The 26,151-nt window shown below is 34.0% G+C and overlaps 1 protein-coding gene across 4 annotated transcripts in view; it reads right to left on the bottom strand.

Annotated features, from left to right (window-relative positions):
• The window catches only part of EPHA6 (EPH receptor A6), a 951,077-nt gene extending 932,966 nt beyond the window's left edge, over positions 1 to 18,111 (bottom strand). For 3 of the 4 annotated variants that reach the window (XM_063630563.1, XM_063630564.1, XM_055259907.2), the window contains exon 1: positions 17,030 to 18,110. In XM_063630563.1, coding sequence (XP_063486633.1) covers positions 17,030 to 17,414 — 385 coding nt within the window. In that variant the 5' untranslated portion in view covers positions 17,415 to 18,110. Of the gene's footprint in view, positions 1 to 17,029 lie in introns of all 4 variants that reach the window. The other variant, XM_063630562.1, reaches the window with a different exon arrangement.
• Between the last annotated feature and the right edge of the window lie 8,040 nt (positions 18,112 to 26,151).

The following is a 26,151-nucleotide window of genomic DNA, read 5'->3' as shown; positions in this document are numbered from 1 at the left end:
TTTTTAAAATAGGGGCTAAAATCTGAAAGAAGTTATTTGGATAATTACATGAGCAGTGAAGTGATTCGATATACACTGAGTTTTGGCCATCCATTATCCATTCCACTTGTTTTAGTGACAGCATTTTTAAGGAATTACTTTTCCCACATAGCGTCCAGTCATGGTAAGGTTGTCAATCAAAAGACTCTACTCTGTCTATGATGCAGGGGCTTGACCCAGTCAAGGCCAATCAGATTTCCTCTTGCAGCATTGAGAGTTTTCAGCTGAGTTATGCAAGGAGAGGAAGCAGAGTTGAAATCAATTAAACCCAAGGGGACTGATGAGTAATTCCTGATGCCTACATTTCAGGTGTTGCACTGGTTGCCATCATTTTCTAAAGTTGTTTTCTAAGATATTCTTCAATTCGGTGGACTATCTAATATCTTATAAGTAATTTATTTTCTGTTTATGTTAGCTAGCTTCAATTCCTATTGCTTGCAAAGAACTTGAATGATACAGATAAGGATGTCCAAGTCAGGGTTTCTCAAACCACGTGCAAATAAATCATATAAGAATGCCTATTAAAAATGAATATACCTATGTAACAAGCCTGCACATTGTGCACAGGTATCCTAGAACTTAAAGTATAATAATAATAATAAAATACATTACAGGAATGGATCATCTTTATTCTTAATAAAAATGTCAATTGGCAAAAAGAAAATGAACAATCACAAACACTGTCTCATAGACACTAAATCCAACTCATTGGAGTGGGCTCAGCAGAACAAGTTCTGCAACAATTCTTACAGACACTAAGACTTGATAGGTGCTGTAATAGATCTGAATTGGAAGAAAATCAAAAGTAGCCCACGTGGAGGCGGATCAGGGGCTGATGACTCAAACTGTGTGGCTTCTCAGTAGGTACTTAAGTTTTCATTACTGCTCATTAATCAAGACAGCTTATATAGTGTTTAGCACAGTTTAAACATACAGGACAAATTAATAAACAGGTGATAAACGAAGAAGCAAAATCACATAGTAAATGGTCTTATACCCACAAAAATAATATACATAAATAAAATGAGAGTAAAAATGACAATATTACTTAAAATCATAACTATTAGCTTCTGATTTTAAAAATATCGAAGAAATATAAAATACAGGGAAAGCAATTATTTTTCTTAAATCGGCAGATAAAATTGTATTTATCATGTACAACATTATTTTTAAAGCATGTGTGTGTGTGTGTATATATATATAAAATGGAATGGTTAAATGTAGCTAATTAACAAATGCATTACCTTCCATAGTTATCACTTGTGCAGTGAGACTACTACTTAACATCTACTTTATCATTATTAAATATGCTCACCATGCTGTACAGCAGATCTCCTGAACTTACTTCTCTTGTCTAGCTGTAACTATATAACCTGTGATCAATGTCCCCCCATTTCCCCTTACCCCTAAGAATTGTTCTCCAAATAATGTTTCTATTATTTTTAAAACAGATTATTTATAAAAGATATAGATTCAATGTGCTTACATATTTTCAAGACTTAAAGATAAATAATATTTAAATGTAATATATTTACATTTTAATATTCTAGAAGTTTTCCTGAAATTCTCTTTCCCATTTATTAATAGAAAGTACACGGATCAAACAGGCTTAAAATCTGCTTTCTTTTTCCTTTGTGGTTACCAATTTGCCCTATCAGCTTTGCCAAGTAACTTAACGTCCATTTAAATTCCATTAGTAAAATAAGTACAGTAATTTATGCTACTTACTTACCTTAGAGAGGTGGAATAAAAATGAAAAAGTGGTAGAATTAAGTTAATATACACAGTTGAAAAGTATTTGCTATTTTCTTTTTTTCTGGTATGTCAAATCCTCTATCAACTGGAGATACAACACATTTTTATATGCGCATTAGTGAGAAAGACTGCTGAATCTAAAACACGTGTGAGTTTTTCAGGGAAATATCCTCTGTAAGCACAAAGACCTGATGTTATCCATTTGTTTTGAACCTAAATTAGAATTGATATTCCTAATAACTACAGTCTCAAGCAAGTTATATTCGGAATACTTAATGTTATATGACCTGAATTATAGTAGAAAAAATAAAAATGTACACATACTTTAAATTTATAGTTCTTTTCATTATAGCACTAAAATGAGATACTTAGGATTATGTGAACCACTGCACTCTAGTGAAACTACTCTTATGTAGTTTATAAGAACTACAGTAATAGCTAGGTAAGCTATTTTGAAATTTTAAACAAAATTCAGTAACTCAATATATTTCCATTTCCTATGTATTAATAAGATACTCATCAGCATTTAATAAAGAATTTCAGTCTTCAAGTCAGAATGTTGAAAAGAACAAGGTGATAGGCAGCAGATGCTACATCTAATGCTAAATCTATTTCCACTTGAGACTAAAAGAGAGCTCCCATACCGCCATAAATTGCTGCATATATAAAGTAGCACTAATTGTTGAATACCAAAATGTTTTAAAATAATCAGTAATTCCCAAAAAGAGGAGGGCAAGCAAATGACTACACCTCTTTTCCTCTGGATACTTATGAAAGGCACATATTCCTCCTAATCCAGCGATTTCTATACAATCTTATTGGAAAAGGAGCATCCTGTAGTGAGGGAGAGCACATATTTTTTGACAGGAACTAAACTGTCTGGAGTTCAAATCCTGGGTCTGCTTCTGGTTATGTGACCCCATAGTAATTATTTACTCTCCCTAGGCTTCAGTTTCCTAATCCGTAAAATGAGATGATTATGTATTTAACTGTACTCCTTACCTTCTGGACTATGTGGGGTAATTTTTTCCCTTTTAAGTTTCTAAACATAAAACGAATGATTCTCCTCTACTCCCATCAAATTTCTTTTTAAAAAGGAACTTTCATATATCTTAAGCAAAAGTTTTTTGATAAAAAGATGATCCTTATCAGTCTAAGATAAGGTATGAGGTGCTTGTTCTTCATACCTTAGTGTGCCCTTTCACAACCATTATAAAGTTGGGCTGAGACAGCTTCCAACCTCCAAAACATAGCCAATAAATATGAGTCTGGAGCTTAGTCTATATGTAGAAATCTATTTCCTGACCCTAGGCACCCCAACTTTGTATAAGTCATCATTTTTTACATTATCTCTAGAACTGCAAGTATTGCCATTCAAAAATGGAAATTCATTTGTCAGTAAAAGCATGTGATAAAATTAATTCTCTGGTTGCTAAAAATCAAGAAGGATGTGTAGTCAGCTCTTGGCTGGATATCAGGCAGCAAGGACAGTCTAGACTGGTGGCTGTGCAAAACCACCAAAACATATTAGGCAGCTCAGAATGATGGAGCTGTGGAGGTGTTGGGAATGGAACAGTGTTGATCATCCAGGAAAATGGAGATGGAGACAGACACAGCCTATCTCTTTCACTTTTGCTAAAATACTTCCCCATTTTAATCTGGCCAGAAACCATGGTCGAATATCTGATTCCAGGGTTTATTTCCAGAAACAAAGGACAGGTGGACAAGCCATTCCTAAGCACTCATAAAAACGAACGTGGGGCTGGTGTGTCTAAAGCATATGAAAGTGGATTCCATATCCTTAAGGTTACTTTAAGATTTCTTTTCTATCCCTAAACACCACCTCTCATACTCTTGACATGAGTTTCCTGATAAGAGAAAGAGCACACGTCGTGGACACATAGGTAGTTTTTTTTTCATTTTCTTTCATTCCTTTGCTCTTTGTAAATTCTGTGGGAATGCTGTTATGTTAGATAGGTCCATGTTATCTCCTGTGAAGGAACTAGGAACTCATTTTAGTATCAGATGGGAATAAAATTCCTGACCCAGCTGCTGTTCTGAACAGCCTAAAAGGATAGCGCAAAAGTTTAGTAGAACTCCAATTAACTAAACTCTGATGTGTTTAGGAGATTTTTTTTCTTTTTTCTTTTTGCAGGGATGGGGAAAACTGATTTTCTTTTCTCAGATAACTTTTATTACTCTCTTCTATATTCTTATTTTTCCAGAGTGTAACAGACTGGCGAAATTTTCAAAGCAAAGATGTTGGGATGAAGAGAGAGTTAACATCCTAGCCACAAAGACGACCCAAAATAGAACAATGATCACGAATTTTTAACTGTCTTCTTAGCCACTCTAAAGTAACCCCTGAATCTCCATTAGACTGTTCTTGCGAGCCTTCTTTCCTTATTCTTCTGTCACTTCTCTTATGTTCTCTCTTATCAGCCAAACAAGTCTATCCATTTAATTCATGCAAAGGAATTTAGGACTCCTGTTGATGCACATGCCCTTGTTGAAGAATCTTTTTTTCAAATAAAGAAAGTTATCTCTGTAAAAATATTTTCCTATTTTGGGACATTTGATTCCAATTCTCCCATTTTATAAATAAGGCTGAGATGAAAATCCTTGTATATAATTATTGGCCTGCCTTTTCCTTCTCATTTCTCTTGAATTTAAATTCATAAAAGTGGAATTAATTGATCTGAGTATATGAACCGTTTTCACTATTCTGTTTCATTGCTTTCTAGCACACTTTATATCTTCAAAAGAAATACTTGCCATCATAACATCTTCTGAGGCATGATATATTAACCTGAAGCCATAACATATCTAGAAAATGAAGTAAAATAGGATGGGCGAGTGTTCTCTACACATTTTTTTTAACTCAAAAAAATAACCAAAAAGACTAATACACATTGTTCCATAAAAATCATAAACTCCTCCAAAAATATTCAATGTTAAAGAATGAGGGCTGGAAAAGAAAACTTCTTTGCTTTCACATGGAGAGTCATCCTAGTTCTTACTCAAATTCTCAACTTTCTTTCAACTGCCTTCTAGCTTTTCTCACTCAAGAAAAACTTTCTCAGAGCTGGACAAATGAGAAGACTATAATGTGTTAGGCTTTAAGATCAGTGCACAGATGCAGTAAAGCCAGATGCCCATGCTTTTATGTCAGCCTCCATCCATGTAAATGCTCCTCCTAAGCCTGAGTTTACCTTCCCCACCCTCTGGCATCCACCTACACCCAGGCAGGTGTCAAACACTCTTCTTCATATGTATATTAGGTGACTGAACTTAGGCTAATTTAAATTGGAAGATAAGAAACCCCACTCAGGAATAAGTTCTATTGGTTGTAATTGTACACTGACCTATTGTCAGGGAGCTTATCATTAGTATATGAAGTACTTATTCAGCTATTGGTAAACGGGTATTTTGTTTCACAATTGCCTACTGACCAATGTATGCATGAGTCTTCAGAAGCAAATCTCAAAAGGAAAAGAAAAGTGAAAAAACTTGAGGGCTGAAGCAAATTTTGTTTTTGAAACTGTAATAAACATAATTAAAAGACAGCTAGGGAAAAATATTTGGAAATAACGTGAGATATATAAGGACTATACAAAGAACTTAGACATAAAAGCATAAACTATAATCACTCCAATTTAAGAACAGCTAATAGAAAGACATGGAAAATAGCCAATGCACATAAAATATTCCCTACCTTTGCACTGGAATAGAGCAAGTTCATATTTTAAACCAGAAGTGGAAAGCAACTGCACTGAACAGGATAATCTTAGACTTGGAGAGTAAATAGATCATTTACTAATATACTAAAGAGGAAACTGGTGGTTTTCCCTTAGTTTTACAGGTACCATATACGTCTCTTATATTCCAGTGCCATATCTAGAGTGGAATTTCCAACCAAGCTAGAGATGCATTTGAAAAAATGGGATCTATATCACGAGTGTCTTATGTGTGCAGTACAGTCTATCTAAAATATTTTAGAATTAAGGTATGAAAACTTTGGAAATATGTCCAATTCAGTAAACTCTGGTTATAAGTCAGATTCTGACAGCCTAAGTAAATAACCTACTATCAGAGAAAACACATCAAAGACTTATATATATAATCTGGCATAGATACTGTGTAAAGATTATAGGAGAAATATATTAATCTAACCTTATAAAAATATTTATATTCATAATTTAAAAATGATGCCTGCACTAGGGTGTAGTAATTATAACAAAAAAACCTAGATGTATTCAAAGTGAGGGATAATCTATTAGCGTTATCAGTAGACCTCTAATTTTTGACTAAATAATTATTAAAGGTCATCATTTTTATCAAAATATCTTTAATTATTATAATTAATTATTTCCAAAAGGCTATATCACATATATGGGAAGAAGGACCATAAAATGCTTAATTTAAAAATAGGAGTATAATTATAATACAGAAACTAGATTGATAGTTTTCACTGCTTTTTGACATTCTAAAAGTACAAATCTAAATGTCAACAGCTAATCATGGGTAATCTGCTATTGATTTTTCTCTGTTTAAAAACACCAAGTTCTGGCAGCAATTTCTAATTCTATGTGCTTCTCAAATATAAAAATAAAGGCTCTATCAAACAGCAATTTACCTAATTTCTAAAGATAAATATTAAGGAATACCAGCAATTCCAAAGTTCTGCAATACTACCAAAAACAAATATTTAACACAGTTAGGAAAGAGAAAATAACGATAAAAATATTTAACATGATAGGGGATGACAAGTAACTATAGGTATTTGAAGAAATATTTTAAATTGGATATATCGTAAACCATACATATATTGTCAATTTTATGTTTACCTAAAGGTAAAATAATCAATAAACAAAAACATACAGAATCTAGTAAAATTTAGATTTTGTGTTGTTATATTTTAAAGAAAGCTCTCATCACTAAATATAACATTTTTAGATAAAGCTTTAAAAAAAAAGCCAAGTCACATCACCTACTTAAAAGTTCTATGCTCAATCTAAAACATTATTCACTTGGATATTAATTTTTTATCCTTAAATGCATAAGTTTTAATCTTTAAATGCATAAAAACTAATTCAGTTACTTTAAAATGGAGGTCTCTGGAGGAGTCATTCATCTTAATTCTCTAATTATTTTCATATATTCATGATGATAAATCCTGATAAATGTGAGACTCATTTTCATTTCCCATGTATAACTCAAGCTTCCCAAGTTCTCAAGCTTATTTGTATGTAAAGTTTATATCATTTCTCTTCATTTTATCCACCTTATATTGTATTTTAATTTCAGCTATACCTCTTCAATTTTATAACACTGTCCTTTGAGGGACGGCAGGGGCAGGGGAGCTAGCAGATCTTATTTCATTTTAAGGAGTCACACAAATCATGGCTAACATATGGTCATGACCAATATACTAAATGAATATTTATTCTCAACGTCTCTGTATATTAATTCCTAAATCCTTGAGAACAGTACTTTTCATTTCTGTAAACAATAGTTTGTAGATGGTAACTTACCAACTGTACAGCTGAATACACGTAAACTTTGATATTTAAAAATTGTTTTAATTATTTACTGACCTCAGTAGCTAAATTGTAAGCTCTCACAAGTTGGGGCAGTGGCCCGCCTTTGTGTTTCCTATTTCTCAACACACCAAACATAATAGATGTCAAAATATTTCATTTAAAAATTGGATGAATATTTGCTTATTGTAGAACTAGTTTGAGAATGCTAGAAAAAATGTATATTATATATAAAACCTATGAGATTAAGAACCTAAATGTTTATATAAAAAGAAAAAAAAACTAAAATGAATAAATTTTAAAAACCCAAAGATTAACTACAGATATACTGCAATGACGAAGTATTTAAGAAACTTACAACAGAAATATGTTTACAAATTTTATCTGATTATAAGGCTTGGCAGCATTTAAAAATATACATATACCATTGAGCTTTAATAAACCTATTAAAACTTTAGATTACTAACCTTAAAATAAATTATTAAATTTAATTCCACATTTCTGGTTAATAGCGTTCTTGAAAAATCTAAGAAAATAAAATAAATAGACTGCTGTTCGTAAAGTAGTCAATATTATACAGGTTCTTACATGTGTAATTTTCATTAAACAAACTAGCAAGCTGTTATTTTAATAACCTAGGTGAACTACATTTTTTCTAACCTATAAAATGAAGTTATTATACCGTAACACAATAAGACAATAAGTTATCATACTATAAGTACCCTTTTGCTCTACTATGGTATCGTAAAATAACAATAAAATTGGAGCATGCTAATTTCTACTTCTTTTCTAACCATGTTAAGCAACGTGCTACACCAACAGTACACATTTCCAAAGTTGTTGTTTCTTTTTCAGATGAAAATGAAGATCTCTTTCTGACTGCTCCCTCATTAAATTGAACATATAAAATAGCCTAGGTGACAATGAACTTCTCTCATTAAATGTTCTAGTATTCTACAATTTTCCAAGATATTCTGGTCTTTATTTTTTGATGCAGCATTATGCTGATTGCTAGCAAGTGGACCAATACGTAGACTTCGTTTTATTTTAAAAATTGATACAATTCTTTTATGACTTTGTACAATGGAATCTGCTGCTCAACTATTTCTTATCACACTTCATGGCAAATACTAATTATTTTGACTTGCCTTCACGGGATAAATACTATTTAAGTTAACTCAAGAGAAAGAAAAGAAGAGATTTTTAATATTAAAAAAAGTTTTAGCTAAGATTGTCATCAATGGACACTCGTATACTGGAATAAATCAAGGGACCTAGGCCAGAGTATGGTTCAATATATACAGCCAGAGAGAATCCTTAACAAATAGAATCATTTAAACAGTAGTGCCATGAATCAGCTTTTCTCCTGACTCTATCTTTCTTTAATCGTTGGTATGTTTATAGCTACTTAGCTACTGCATTGTATTTAAAAATCAATTTTAGTTTTGTGAGATATCAATTCTCAGAATAACTAATTCACTGGCCTCTACATACTTAAATTATCTATTTACTCATTTACTTTCAATTATGTTTTGCAATATTAGTGTCATTTTATAGCAACATATGGAACAATATGCCTCTGTTTAAAAATAAAAATTAAGGTGCTACCAAGACTAATTCCACTCAAATTTGGGGGAAATCATATCAATTTTTCTTAGATAATTCTTACTTAGAATATATATTAATGCAATTTTTTTATTTCCTAATACACGACATTTATCTTTATTAACTTGCTTTAAATACATCTAAATATAATTACCACAAGTAGGCAAGTTTCTATACTTTTTAAAATGTTATGGATCTTTTTTAATATTAAAAGTTAGTGCTTTTCCTATTTCTAGATGGTATACTCTATATACTATCTAAGAATGTGCTTCTCTTTGCAACACTCATGTAGCTCAAAATACAAGTATCATATTATAGTACAGTCACCTGAAAGAACACATAATTTTTATTAGTGAATTAACATAATAAATTTTATATAAAATTATTTAAAATATACTTTTAAATTATATATAAAGTATCTTACTTTTTATCCAGATATCCACAAAGATACCTAACATTACAAGAGTAAAATAACAGATTAAATATTTCTATCTCCTTAACATCCATTTTCTAAGGCAATGTTATTTCATATTTCCTCTGATCAAAAAGTATGCCTTTTACACTTGAAGTTATGAAGTGAAATAGTAGGAAGCACAATGAGTTGTCAATTACATCTATCAAGCGCAGGTCACCAAATAGGCCAAAAGCTGGAGGACTCAGAATCCTGGGAAACTAGCTCAATATATTTTTCAGGAACTGGAGTAAAAATACACACTTTCATCCCAATTCTCACAAAGCTCAGTTAAAACATACAATTGCTACTATTTGAAATTGGAAACTTAGCATCTTCAACACGAATTACAGTTTTTAATAACTAACCCACCAAAAATAAGCACACCAGAATAGGCCAGTCTAACATATTTTGAACAAAAGCTCAACTCACACATCAGTCAATGATGTCATTAAATGTGTGAAATATTTATTTTTTGTTCATATGAACATGTTTGTAAAATGCATATTTATACATTTTTATGTAATTAAGTAGAATATCTGCCAATCCATACAACTAACACCAGAAGAGTCTTGTGAAGCAATTTACAAATAAAACACATATGGTACACAGCAATTCTTTACTCTCTTCCCTTTCTCCCATGCAACATCATTTACTGTAAAATTCTCCATCTTATAGAAACCATCAAGTAATTAAAAAATATCAATTACTCAAAATATAAAATGCCAGTAAGCAAACTGAGATTCAAGAGAACAGAATGTAAAGATAATCTTTTTGTAACCTCAATACTTAGCATAATGCCTGATATTAAATCTATGGTTGCTGAGTGACTTATTATCTTAACTTTTAAATAAAATGTAATAAAATAATAGATATTTTTAAATAAATCTTTACATAAATCTTCTTTATTATTGGGGTTAATTGGTATATACTTTCATATAACAAATACATTTTTAAAGCTTTTATACTTGATTATTAATTTGATTTTGAGAAAACAAATTTTTCCTATCAGATCTGGAAACAGACTGTAAACTCTTTACTGGATCATATATTCTGAGAGAAAAAAGTTCTCTTTGAACCTTTATGTATGGCAAATATACCGCCTAGCCATATAGCAGGCACTAAATATCTGCTTAAATAATCATTTTGTTTTAGAGAATTTATAATTGAAAACTGAAACTCTTTAGCCCATAAGAAGTTATATAGTTTATTTAAATGAAATAACTATAAAAATAGGATTTTCCAGAACATTCTAAAGCACTAAAGTAAAATGTAAGATTTACTGCATTTGGATATATATTTAAATACATTTAGAAACATTTAAATGAAGTATCTCCAGAATATGAATTTTCTAAAAAACAGTATATAAGATTGTTAAGAATTTTTATGTTCTCTACATTTAATAATTATTTACATGTAGTAGTATTAAAAGGTAACTCAAAATAATCAGTAATTAACTGGTCATATAAAATTTTTCATTGCATAAAATTTATTGTTGTTTACTTAAAAGTATAACAGTTTCTTCCCTCACTCCATCCCCAAAAATATCACATATCCTGAAATCTCATTTTCTAGGTCTTGCTGAACATTTCTTCTTCATTTAAACAAAATAGATAAGTATAATTGAAAGTATCTGAAAACACATTATTTTATATCCAGTATCACTTAGAATTTGTGTTTTCAGTAACAGTAATTTGATCATAACAGAGATGAATAAAATTGGTACATATGTCAAATCCTCAAACATTGCTCTTTATTAGCCAAAACCTAGACTCTGTTGGCTTACTATATTGCCTTATGAAGATGTCCCTACATACTTGTACAGTCATCCACTGACAAAAAATAACTACATATAAAAAGTTACCATGTCAGAAATGAATCAAATTGCATTTGTTGATCCAAATGAGTTTACCTTATGTACAATGGTTTAACAAAACTGTCCTATTAAAATTATATTTTAAATTATTGTTTGAACTGAATAAAGTAGAAAATACACATCTCAGCCTTGCTACATATTTTTGTTCTATTCCCTCTTCCTTATCCCTCGACAATTATCAATATTTAGTAAGGTAATTTTAATGGGGAATAATGAAAAATTTATCTGGGCTTCTTGCATTTATTTCTCTATAAAGACAAGATGTTCCCATAAATTCTATTTACAAAACATATTTCAAAGCCATCTTCTTCTCTCCATCTCCACTGACATCACTCTATGCCAGGCCACCATACACCTTGCCCGGACAACTGCAACTGACTCCCAATTCTACTCTTGTCATCTCCCAATTAAGTTTTTGCTCACTAGTCATGGTGCTACTAAAATGTAAATTGGTTCATTTTACTCAAATGGTCAAAACCTCCCTATAGATTCACGCTTTATCTGGGATAATATAAAAACTCAGTTTCTTAACATGAATCTAATTCTACTCTGAGGATTCTGGTTCCCAACTATCTTTCAGACCTCACTTTCTGCAACTCTCTTCCTGGCAAAGTAAGTTCCAGTCACCCTGGACTCAGTTTTTCAAATGTGTCAAGCTCATTTCTCTTCAAGACCCTTGCTCAGTCAGTTTCCACTATATGTTATGCACTTCTTCCCACTCTGCAGAACGAGCTCTTTCTCTTCCCTGAGAATGAGGTTTCAGTGTCACCTTCAAAGACAAGTCTTTCCAACTGTCCCATTTCAAATAGCACATCCCTCCTGTTACTTTCTTAGTGTCTTTGTTGCTTTGTCCATATATAATTCTTACAATCTTTATTGTTTTATTTACTTACCCAAATTTCATCAGTGCACATGCCTTATTTATCTTTCTTTTTAAATCCATAATCCAAATTTTAGATTACAGAAAACAATACTCAATAAAATAATGCAAGAACAGAATATATCTTCAGTTTGTTTAAATGTCAATCTGATTAAATTACAAGTTGAACAGAACACTGTAGAGATACGTAATTTGATCCTGTATTAAATTAGTTTGATTACAATGTATGTTGGACGAAGTCAAACTATTTTGATCACCTACCTATATATATTGATTTCCAGCATGTTTGTAATCCCAAAATGGTGAGTCATGGGTACAATGAAAAAATTTCTATTACTGTTGAGATTTGGTTGATGAACAGTGTGAAGTGGGATCTATACTTTCACCATTTAGAACAAATGGAGCATGTAGTCGGAAGCATTTGTGTATGTGAGGTGGGAGAGGGAAAGAGAGAGAGTTACTGAAATTGTGATAGGGAAAAAGAGTTGGTAGAGGGAAGTTTATGATATCTTTTGTACTTAAGTCATTTATACTAACAATGATTAGTGAAGAAACAAAGAAACAAAAGACTTTCTACTCTAATATTTTTTAATACTTATTTTGTGATGTAAAAGTTACAAAAAAGTAAAAGGATGTAATTTAATCATTAATTTACCCTGTACCAATAGATATATACTTTTCCCTTAGGAAATTCATATAAAAGTGCTATACTCATGAATACTATATTAACTTTAACTATATTCATCTAAGTTATTTTTTGTTTGAAGAAGAGTTCCTTAAGGATTATGTATAATTTTTGTGCAAGAAATTTTCTTTGAGATATAGCATTATCCCAAGACCAGAACAAACAACACTTAGATGATCACTGCTGGAACTGCATAAAAACATTTTATCTTTGTACTTTGGATGCTAATCAATAATGACTAATTATACAATTACTTATTTTATATTGTAAATGTATAATAAAATTATATTCTAAGTTGTATTTATACTTATGTCTAACAAGAAGTGATGTGATAACAATCTCTGGAACCCTTACAACTATAAATAGTTTATCCTCAAAAACTAACTTCTTCTAAATGAATGGTCTTTCAGAAACATTCTTTCAAAGTAATCCAGTGTTCCTAATTTAACAAAATTTTTAATATTTTCAGTATTTTAATGATCACTTTTGAACATTCTTTAAAAATTTCCTCAATGTCTCCATTTCTATAAATATAAGAACAATATTCAATAAGAATTTGTGAATAAAACATATGGATTATACTAATTTTAGGCCATGAATTTTGTTAAGCAGATGTTTTTCTGCTTAGATATATTTACTTGTATTTATATACAACTCAGTGGATTATGCAGTTGATTCGCTCAAATTAATAAATTTAATGAAATCAACCAGCCACACTATTGTTTTGCTTGTTTATTTTGTTTGTCACTGAATTGCCTGGGGGGGAAATCGATTCACAAAGTATTGGTAATAAAAGTTCACTAATTTACCCATACCATATTTTGACTTATTTGAATTATTTGAGTATGCAATTGATTATTTTTGAAAGCATGAGCCACACCCTTAGATATGCATCAACTGATTTAAGCTATAAAGTAGTATTTGCTGTAGAACAATCTTTGAATAAATGGATCCCTGGTGTCTACTGGCGACTGTGATATACGGTAAATGGTTAGCTTATACATAAGCAAGATTGTGTTTTATATTCATATAAGTGTATAGCACAGAAATGAAAGGCTATATTCCTTGAAAAGATAAAATCTTTTTAAAATAAAAATTGCCAACACTTAATTAATACTGTGGTTTTAAATATAGGGAAAATTAATTGACTATGAGAGAGATTTAAACACAATTCATGTTTCCACTTACTTAATCAGATGAAGTGATCTAGGAAGAACCTTTACTTTCTGATCGATTCAAGGAGGTTTGGTTCATAGGAAGAGAGAGTCAAATTGATTTATTTCATCTTTACAGTCAGCTTCACACTCAGTTAAAAGACAAGAGAAGAGATCCTTTCTACAGTCAAGTTACTGTTAGCACCACGTTAAAAGAATGAGGTAGTTTACTTTTTTGTCATTGTCATCATCATTTTACCTTGCTTATGTATGGAAAAATGGGGATTGGGGTGGGGGTTGTGGGAAAGGTAAATCCATTCTTTTCAGCCATGAAGGATGTCATATAATTTGGTAAAACAGACATATAACATTAAAATTTTATTTTGTGAATATCTTTAATCAGGAAGAAGTTACATATAAATGTAACTTTACCCTCTATAAAATAACAAATTTCAAAATTAAAACATTAATTCCATTAGCATTTAAAGTGAAAATTATTGGAAAATTAAAACTATCTTCTCAAAAATAAATATGAATTATATTACTGTTTATTCTTATGTGTATAATAAATCAAATTTATATTTTACATATATATTTCTATGTTGAATATATATAATTCTATGTCCCATTTTCCATGTTTAAAAATAGATGCTTTGATTTATTTTATTATGAAACTATAAATAAGGAAGATATCCCTAAAATGTTATTAAGAATAACATTTAGAAACCTAGCATTTTATTAACCATTAGTGTGATGATTTCAATATTTGAAAGTTATCTCAACTTATTATCAGGAAAAATTTCTACTCACTATGACTTTAGGCTGTAAAAAGCATCATTTTATAAGTAATCATTTGTGTCTGATAAAAATTCTGATTATAATGTTCTTTTGAAGAAATCACCTAAATTTTATCCAATTTAACCTTCAGGTACTATTTTGCCCACTGTACTCTTATGCACAGCCTGTGTTATCGGTATATCAATACAAATTCAAATTAAGAGTTTAAGTAGACAATCTTTAATGCTTCTATTTAACTGATGGGAAAATCGGATAATATTCACTAAGTTTAGCTAATTAATAAAAATAAATAAATTACATATGTTTGGCATATATTCTAGGTCAAACATCTGTAAATACTATGAGAAAGTCATTAAAATAGATAAGCAAATAAAAATTACTGGATGAGGTTAATAACATCTCAATGCTTTTAAATTTACTATGAAAGTCTGAAAGGTCATGCTTTAACAGGACATACTTTGGCAGAATGGCACTTTAGGGTCATTTGTAGATTCAGATATTTGTTTTATTTATGTTAGTATCCCCGGGGCCTAGAGTAGTTTCTGATGTATTATAGGCATTTAAATAAATAAACATTGTTTGGGGAAATTATTGCACGGGAACAACTGTTACAAACTTCTAGTACACTTGACTCTCAAAGTATTCATCTCTAGTATCCTTCCTTACTATTATAAAGGACAATATCAATGTCTGACTTTCCAATTATTAAAAATTGTTTTCTCTCATAATAAAAAAGGGTAATCGTTACACGTTTTTGAACAATCTTCTATTTTCACAGAAATGAGTTAACTACCTATTCAATATTTTATACCCATAGTCTTTGAAAACAAATGAGGGATGTAGTGTGATGGTATATACCACCACAGCAAAACAGGACACTGTAACTGGTATCTATTATGTGATCTGTCTTCAAAGCCATGAGGGTTATGTATGGTTTCCAAATTCACCTACACATTTGTGATTGCATTCTGTCAGTTTAAAATAACTGTAATAATTAGGAAAATATGCCAAAGTACCACTGTATAAATGAGAACAATTTAATAATTATATTTTATTCTGATTCTGATTCTGAATAATATTTCTAAGTAAAATGGCCATATATGTTGATGACAAAAAAAGAATGCTGTGTTGTTTATCTTCTCCCTTAACCTTCTCCTCACACAAAAAGTGAACACTTTCAAGCCATCTGACCTCCATTTTTATACCTGCAAATTACTTCGAGACTCTGAAACATATGCCTTATATGTTAAATGATAACTATAACTGACCACCACACACAATATTTGAAGGGACATATCGGCTGGTCATTACAGCACGAGTGAGAGAATATCTAGCCAGGTACACGCTGGAAAACTTTTATGGTTGTTTCATGCTTAGTCTGAAAGGACTTAGAATATGCAGGTGGTATTTTTTATAGATCTTTATGCACAGCAGAAATACAATGAGATATATTTCATGAAGACTGTACGAATAGAAAAAGGGAAAATGCTCAAATATTCTAAGGGCTTTCCATCACTTTTTACCCACTATTCACCTTCACTTTACCACTTTACCCACCGAAACAAAGTCCTCCAAGAAATCTGTCAGTCACTTGACTTCATGAATAGGGTATTCACAACTTGGAAATTCACCCTAAACGCTTTTCTACTCCCTGCCCGCAAGAATATGAAACCCCAACACATATCTGGAGCATCTGGTCAAGGAAGAATTTCGAATAAGTCTACTTCGGTGGCCTGGACGGTAGATGAAGCATGGGGACTGAGGCTGGGCGAGGGCGGCAGAGTCACCGGAGGGGAGGGGAAGGGCTGATAACTGGTCACGGGGTACAGCAGGAGCACCCTGCCTTTCAAGAAGGCATGTGGGAGAACCACACGTTCCCCTGAGAAGAGCGACCACCAAAGAGCCAGAAGTCTCCATTAAGTCTGTGCCACGGAGCCTGACCTCCAGTGGAGACAGCGCAGCGGGGAGCGGTCCCAGGGCCGCCAGCGGTGGGACCCAACTGCAGGTGATGCTCACGCTACCGTTTAAAGACATTTAGAAGCACAAGGGATCCTAGCCCGTGGGGTCACCGTCCCGGGCGGTGTAGACGGAGCGCTGGGGTAAGGGGACATCCTCGACCCCCTCGTGTGGCAAGCCAGGAGACTCTGACCCCTGTACAAAGTTACCTGCAGGAGGCAACCAGTGCCCTGGTTCTCCAAGCACCCTCCTCCTCCCACCCACGCCCGCTCCTCCGCGCCGTCCCTTACCTTGGTTGTTGGAGACGTGACTGCAGTCGCCTGGCCACGCTGTCAGCAGAGGCAAGAAGAAACCAAATTGCAAAAGAAATTCCCGGACTTCGCAGCCCCCCATGGTTCTCCTAGGCTCTCTTTTCCTCTCTCTTAAAGAGAAGTGGCGGCAGCGCAGGCAGGTGTTCTGGGTAGGATGGGGGTCCTTGTCCACGTCTTCTTCCTCCTCCTCCTCTTCCTCCTCCACCCGGCCCGCAGGGGGTGTCCCGGGGCGCCCCCTGCGCGAGGTCCCGGGAACAGGGCACGAGGGTCCAGGCTGCCTAGGTGCAGGTGAGGCTGCTTCGGAGGAGGACGCTGCCTGCGGCGCCGGAGAGCTCCTCGCGGCTGGAGGCGAGGGGAATTGCATCCACCACAGTGTCCCGCTCGCGCGAGGACTATTCACTTGGGCCCGAGAGAGCGCGCGCGCAAGAGCGAGCTCGGGCTGTGGTTTGGGGGAGGGGAGCGAGGGGGCGGGGAGCGCCTCACCGCGAGGACGGGGGCCGGGAGGGACTGCTAGGTGGGGCGGGCAGTTGGGGCGGCCCGAGGACCTCTCCCGACTCAAGTGGGCACTTGCAGAGCCAAAAGCAGGGGAGGCGCAGCAGCTGTGAAGAGGCGTGGGGGCCGCGGGAACTTTCCTCTGGCCCGTGCGATGAAAGCCGGGCGGACGAGGTGGCTTAACGCGGCTCAGAGTGCTTCGGCCGAGGTGGGGACTGACCCCTCAGCCCCTGGTCTGAGCGGCGTGGGCAGCAGCCCGCACCGCGGACACCTCCAAGTCGGCCGCGTCTGCGCCGCGCTCTGGCAGCGGTTTTCCGGGCATATCTGAGGCCGCCCTTAGTCCCACAAGCACTTAGCCGCCCATTTCAGAGCAGCGGCGCCGACCGTTTTAAGAGGAGTCAGCTCCCGACACCGCCTCCCACTTACTTCTCCACATTTCCACCGCTGGAGGGGGTGAGTGCCGTGGAAAGGCGCTCCCGTCCGGGGAGAGCTCAGCGGCGGCAGTCAGCCCGACCCTCCTCCGCGCGGGTCGCCCAAACTTGACCACCAGAGCGAGCGCCTCAGCGCAGTAGCCGCCTCCGCCGCTTCCAGTTCTAGAAAAGCAAAGCTCGGGGAGGAAGCAGCAGAAGGGGGGTCACATCAGGCTGGAAAGTGGCGGGTGCACGGCACCCGGGCTCGCCGAGGTCTTTGCGTCGCCTTGCGGAGGTGATTTCGCGGTGGAGGTCACGAGCATTGTCGCAGCCTTGACGCTGGGATTCAGGGGTCCCCGAGCATCCACGGCGTGGTGGCGTCGGGCTGCGCTCTCCTAGCAGTCCAAGGGCCCAGTGGCGCGTGGCCACATCCACAGCAGCGCAGGGGCGCCGTGGGCTGACGGCTCTCCCCTCACGAGCCGCCCCCTCGCGGCACCCATTCCCTCCGCGCGCTCGGGTCTCCCGGAAGCCGCGGCGCGGGCCACTTGGTGGGACTCCGCGGCCCCCGCCCCAGGGCCGGGGCAACGCGGCGTGCTGACTGGGAGGACCCTCGGCGTCCGCGGTCCCCACCACCTCGCCCCGCGGCCGAGGCGGGCGCCCAGGGCAGGGACGGAGCAGGGAGCGCTGCAGAGCCCGGCCAAGCCCAGCCTTCTACCGGCCTGGCAGCCGCGGCTCGGATGCCGCCAGTTCGGCGCTAGAGGGGGTTAGTCGACAACAAAAATGCCTGCACCGCTCGCAGGTGGAGGCGGCTTATGAGGCCAGGAACCGAAAGGAGGGAGGGATGCTGTCAGGCTAAACTTAACGCCTTGGTTAAGGGCGCGTCAAGGAAACCCTATCGCTTGGGTGGGGATTTCCGTGATGCTTTATTTGTTACTATTATTTCCAACATCATTTTTCTTTCTTGAAGGGACCTCGGCTACCAACAGTCGAGGGAGGTTGAAAACCCCACTTCAAAACCCTTCGGAATATTTTGAGAAAATGTTGATGGCAATGGAGAAATGTGAACAGAGGAGAGAAAGTAGCGGTATTGTAAAAGATATACGATATTTTCCAAGTGGGCAGAAGGCACAGGAGGGAAATGGCACAGTGACAAGAGGTCAGGGGAGCAGGAGATGGAGCCGAGGGTCGGCATTTGACGCTTACAGAGTTCTGGAGGGGAAAGGACCCTTCTATTCCATGCATTTCTGCGCTGCGATGTTTTTGTGCCACACACCATAGCTGAAGAAGTTTCACTTAATGCCTTACAGTAAATTGGAAGGAAAGAGAGAAGGAGAGCAAGAAATGTCCCACGTCAAAAATTCTGCTGCGTGGAGAGAAATGTGAAATACAAGAGATTTGGAGAATGTGAGGAAGAGTTCTGATTGGTGACTACACTCTCATCCTCATTAGGAATTCATACACCTCTGCCTCTCTTTGAAGGTGTCCACGCCATCTTAAATGTATGCAAATCATTTCTAAAAAGATACCATGTGTGGAGTTTATATATCGGCACTTAAAAGAGTAAAATCTGATTTTGATACTCATTTTGCCACTCTTACTGATATTGATTGACCACATGGGCATTTGCAAACTCATTTTAGAGTTTATAAACTCAGTTATAAAATAAAAAGACTACATTATGACCATTATAATATAAATCATTGTGTCTAATGTTCTTAGAAATGTTTAATGATTCATTTTCTGATAATTTTATTTAAAATCTCTTTTTATATACTGTCAAAAATATACTTCCATGACCTTTTATAATTAAATTTTCATTTTTAAATGTTGGCTTACAGTAAATCTATAAACATCATTAATAATTCACTAAAAGAAAAATCGTTCAAGAAGACAGTCCTTATAAATTGAAGAAATGTATAATATTATGATCTTAAAAATATAAACCATGTGAATCTATTTCTATACTTTTGAAATTAACGAGACTTGCAAGGGAAACATTTTTAATGGAACATCACAAAAAAGAAGTTATTTCAGTATAATTTCTAACATAAAATATTTTAAAATCAAAGTTTAAAATCAAGTTCTGATGTTTTACTTGAGTGTTACATTTTAGAGAATATCTTATAAGACACTAAGAAGCTTCACTTAAAATTAGACTAGAAGGCAGTACTTTTAGTGGAAGGAAGGGGAAAAGGCAGAAAAAAAAAGGAGAAAGAAATAGAGAGGAAAACTTAGATTCATTTCTAGGATTCACGCTTAGTTAGAAATCATAGCACAGTGCCTGAAACATAAACTGTTACTTCAAAGTAACAATAATCCGCTTGATTAACCTGAATTTCTAGTCCCCCCTGCACTGTACTTACAGTTCAGCTACAGTTCATAATTTGTTTAAATGAGACAAAGTCAAGCTTGACATATATACCTGGTTAGGTAATTGATAGTCATATTCTTGTCTTGGCTTTTAAGCAAAAAAAAAATTACAAGATTTTTCTCAATATTAAAACATACTTCACATGTTTACGTATGTTTGGATGCTGTCTATTGCATGTCTAGAAGATAATGACATCTTAAGTAAAAACTCATCTAAAAAATGAGTTAAAATATGATTATCATCACCTTTGACAATAGCAAGACTCCATGAGTTTCACATGATTATTAATGTTAAAACATGATGGTAAAAAAGAATTACCATGACCGTTTGACCATTTATATGTTATATATATATATATATATATGTGTGTGTGTGTGATATATATATATCTGCATATATATATATACACACAAAGATGCACAAATGTATATATGCATGTCTCTCTAAAATATTTGTTTGGTTCTTTTTATGTGCTAAATTCTCTTAACTCAGGGAAGAGTTAATGGTAACCTATTTTGCGTAACAATAATTTCTTTTATTAAGCTAACATTTTGTTTAAAATATAGTCATGGTTATCTATGTAAGCTAGATGCAATTGCACTTAGAAATGTACTTCCTGTTTGATTTTCTAGCAGTGTTGATATATTTGCTGACATGTGACAGTTTCAAAATTATAAGCTACTCAATGAACCAGATGCAATATTCATGTAGATTTATCTGCACTTGTCTGTTTGAATCATACCCATACTCAGAAAAGCATTCATGTCTCATTTTTCAGAACTATATTGTTCAGAATTCTTTTGTATTCTCTCAGATTATTGTTCTTCACTATATATGTGGTCTGGATTCAGGTAAGAAATGATGAAATTTTTTATTAAATAAAGGATATATGACATTAAAAACTGGTGTGCTTTTATTTATAGTAGAAATAATAGTATTCATAAATATTATTTGCTTTTTAAAATGATTAAAAGAGGAGAGACTTAACCTGCAATTACTTCCTTTGAGAAAAAAAGAAGAAGAATTATAATGTTCAATACTCAGCATGTTTCAGGACTTGAGAAAGTCTTAAGTATATTATTCTGGTAGAAGAGTAAATTAATCCATTCACGGCAACAATTTGCATTCTCTAAGGTCAAGGTAGAAAAAACATAAATAAAAAGAATTTTGATCCTCAAATATGACAAAATATCAAGTCTTAAAAGATTAGCTATGTACTTTGAAAAGAACAAATTGTATAAATCTTTTTTGATAATATAAAATGTAAAGACATGCTGTAGGCAATAATATTATTATATTCATGCTATCAACTTTAAAATATTAGTTACAAGATTGTATTCTATGTGTTTCAGCATTGAAACAGCTAAAGTAAAGATAAAATCCACAATGTCAAATATAATTTGAGTCTCTTTGCGTTTAGAAAGTATGTAATTAGGGGAAAACATACACATTGTTTACTTCGGAAATTTTGCTTTGGTGTTAGGAAGTAGATAGTAATTTTCTGAAAAAGAACGTTCAAAGCAGTGAATTTTACTTTATTCTAAGCTTATCATATCTTAGAAACCTTACAGAAAAAAATGCAACTTGAAGTTACATAAAATGTACTATTGTCGATTTCTGCTATGATAATTGAATTTTGGTTCTTGTGTTACATGCAGTGAAAGAAAAATATATGCACATATGTCATATACATATCATATTACCGATGTGTGTGCATGAAATTCAATAAAAACATTCTCTTTAGTACTTTTGTAATTCAGTAACCATTTGCCAAGCAAGATTTTCACATCCATTTGTGCTGAGCATCGTAAAGAAAGTACAAAGATTACTTGGATTTAGTTCTTACCTCTCAGAAGTTTATATTATATTACAGTACAAAAAACAAACCAAAAAAAACTATTCTAATTAAAGTCATCTCTGTGTTCCTACAACGGAGTTCCAAATTATTATACTTATGTAAGAGGGAAAGAATCATACCGTCACGTTCTAAGGCATGGATTTCTTACAGTTATTTTCTTGAGTTAAACTCACTCTTGGTATGCATTGGTCCATCTTCTAAAGGCTAGTACAAGAACTTTTACTAACATTAAAAACAATGCTAAAGGTTATGCACAGTGACCTAATAATTTAACTAGATTCAAAAAACTTGCAATACAATGAAGTTGACTTAACAGTCGTGTGGCATCAGGTATCCACAAAAAGTAATTTTACTAAATTATGTAAAGACTTCTAAAGTTATAAATTTAAATTTATTTCAGTTTTACAAGTTGTATATTAGTTTATCTTTCATTCCTCAAAATGACCAGCTGGGTCAAAACAACTGTTTTCATTGATTTATAATAAATATCATTAAAGAGCATATTCTAAATATCAAGTAGGTAACAATTGATGATAGAAGTAAAACTGCCTCTAAAATACCCCTATAAATATTAAAATACGTGTGATTATGTCCATCATAACAAATACCACAGGAATATTGCTATTAATTTTATTCAAATATTCAAAATAAAAATCTAGTCCAAATATATTTGGTATTTTATCTTGAATTATTCCTGCATCATGACACTTTGTGCCTTGTTTCACAAATATGCAAAACAAGAAGACACTTGGGCATGTCAAATACTTAAATGTTAAATTTACTAATAATATTATCCATATGAATAACAATTATGCACTAAACATTTCAATGATTTTGATACCAATAATACAAAACATGCTTTTTTTTACTGCATTCAAAGTCGGGTCAATTAAAAGTATCAGATGAAGATAAGTGATTCCTTAATGCATCACTTAAGCCGAACTTTATGGGTAAAGTTTCTTCATGAAAATGTTTTTTACATTATTTCAGTTCAGTTTGCAAGCACCTACCACTTTGGCATTTTTGAAATTCTAGTTTTTGGGTTTTTAAATTTAAAAAAATTAAAGGACAATTTTGAGAGAGTGACAACCGAATAAAAACTTAATATGCCCAATATTTACATTTTTTGTAAGGAGTTCTATATCATTATACTCATAGTTTTTTTTGTTTTGTTTTGTTTTTTTGCTGTGCCTATTAAAATATTTTCATGGAATATAAATATTTTTAATATCATCTTCTAATTTAATAATGATTAATAAGTATATGGAACTGACACCAATCATTTGACAATTAGCATATGGTTATTCATCTACTTGCCTAACTTTGATACACATATCTAATCTTTTTGAGGACTCTGAAAAGTCTTCAAAGAACAGAGAATGTCTCCTTTACATCTCTACAAAAAGTATTTACTGAATAATTATATATTTACTATTTATATTTAAATTTTTGGTCAAAATTTTCCATCATCATTAATTTTTTTCATAAAGAATAATTTAATACCTCCATAATCAACTGTAAAAAGTACCTAATTTCCCCTTTTGTTTAAGATCATTAAATATTTATATTGCTAATATTTGAGTCAATATAATTTTATAATTATTATATGTGAATAATATATTTTATTACATGTATGTATGTTGCATGCATATTGAGCCTATGCGGAGTTGTTATGAAAATGGTCTTTTGGCTACATGGGAACTAAACCTGCTGTAGAGTCCATGCGACACTCTGTTGATATTTCAGTGTTAAATTCGATATATGGTCTATAGTATTAGAAGTATACTGAAATTCACAGTACTTGGAATTAGATTGTGATATCTTTGCTATTTTTATGGGTTAAAAAATTCTAAATTAATGAAAAAAGCAGGAAAGCAAACACTAGGTTGACTTAGATTGGTATTTAGTTTATGATCATGCTAGTTTACATTTAATTGCTCCTGAATTATTTTGCATCATGACTTAAAATATGTAAGTAATGGGAAGTATACCCATGCTTATTTTTGAATTTTATCCAATGTGAAAAAATAAGAAAGTTCCTTACTCATTGAAAACATGTAGAATTTTTAAAAATGTTTCAAATTATTTATCTAAAATAAATGCTACTGATATATCAACACTGCCTAATAGAACTTTTTGCAATGTTAGACATAGCCTGTATCTCTGCTGTCTGATACAGTAGACACTAGCTATATGTAACTTTTGAGGGTTTGAATGTATCTAGCATAACTGAGAAACTGAATTTTTAGTTTGAGTTAATTTTAATAAATTTACATTTAAATAGCCATATTTGGCAGTGACTACCACACTGGTGAGCGCATAGCACCACTTTTCAATACCTTCACATTGATAATATAGAAATTTTACCTTACACAGTCATGTTTAGCAGTCTTGTTTATCATCAACAAAAATGAAGCTCACCTTGGACAATAACTCTGTTACGACATGTGTTTACACTGTTTTCAAAACTAACCTGATTTGACATGTTTTTGCATATTACACTGAGTTTGTCAGAAGGCATTAAACAGGCACTGATAGAAACTCACATATCTTTAAGAATTAATTCAATTATCAATAGACTTACCTAACACCTAATTTTGGATGCTACTATTTAAAAAATGGTTTGGAGCCATTTGTCATCTTAGCTCTGCCCACTACGTCTGCTACACTGTCCTGGGTCTCACAAAATTATAGTGACATAAGGAGCTCAATAACGGTAGTGGAGGTTCCAAAATTAATACTGTTTCCTAGAGACTCGACAAAGAGGCAGTAGGATTTTTCCATTTAGATGCTAGCATTTGCATTTGTATTTTGTTCCGTTTCTTGTTTTGTTTTGTTTTTCCCTTTTTTGACTTTTTGATTTATATGTAAAAACATTGTTAGGAACCCTTTTTTATGTTCATAGATTTTTTTTTAATATAAGGATACACATGAAAGCCAGAGAACCTATTCACCACTGTTCCATTTATGTTATCTTAAATCGTCACTTGATGGTATCCTTCTATAGATTTAGTTATCACAAACGCCAAAGTAAAAAACAAATCTAATAAATATATTATCTCCTACAGAAATCTTGAAATATGATTAAAGAAAAAATTTTAATGTTTATACTACTTAGCAAACACTTACACAGTGTTTACACTATCCCAAGTACAAATATTAACTTCAGCTGATAATTACAAATATTAATTACAAACATGGATTCAATTAATCCTCAAAACAACACTCTAAAGTAGGTGCTATTATTATCTTCATTTTATAGATTAGAAAGCTGAAGCACAGAACTTTCCCACCATCTCCCAGCCAGTAAAGTGGTAAAACAGGGATGGATGGGAGCCCAGGCAGTCTGGCTCCAGAAGCTGTGCTTTTTATCACTATGCTGCTTCACTTGTATCCCTGAATGTTCACCCAAATATACACAAGCATGCACATTTATAGTTTGCATGTATCTGTGTATTCATTCATATAAATTTTATCTAATTCCTTAAAATTAAGCTCAAATCAGGAAATATTATCAGTGAATCTCCTTCCCAATTGTGACGAAGTTCCCGAATGACCACATTCTTTTTTTCTCATTGCCCAATATTTTGCACACTTCTGACTCTTGCAAGATCCACTTTCTCTTTTTTCTTAAAAATCTTTCTCTTAAATGACACCTGTCTCCAAAGCTACTAGCTTGTATTTATTCAGCTATTATGTTTTGTGCTCCATCTGGAGCGTCTTTGCAAGGCATTGAGTATTAAAGTGATGAATAAAACAGATAAAGGCTTGCTCGCACAGAATCTACATTCTAGAGTTAATATGTATTCAGTGCTTACCATGCGTCTCACATTGTTCTATGTGCATTAAACATCCTAGCGCATTTAATATTTACAGCCCTATAAGATAGATACTGTTATTGTACCCATTTTACAAATGATGAAGCCAAAGTATATACAGTATATACTAATTAGAAGAAAAGCAGTTATTC

This window comes from Symphalangus syndactylus, chromosome 21, assembly GCF_028878055.3.
Source record: "Symphalangus syndactylus isolate Jambi chromosome 21, NHGRI_mSymSyn1-v2.1_pri, whole genome shotgun sequence".
Classification (NCBI taxonomy): domain Eukaryota; kingdom Metazoa; phylum Chordata; class Mammalia; order Primates; family Hylobatidae; genus Symphalangus; species Symphalangus syndactylus.
The sequence above is the reverse complement of the archived record's forward strand: the minus strand, read 5'-3'. Positions and strand labels throughout refer to the sequence as shown.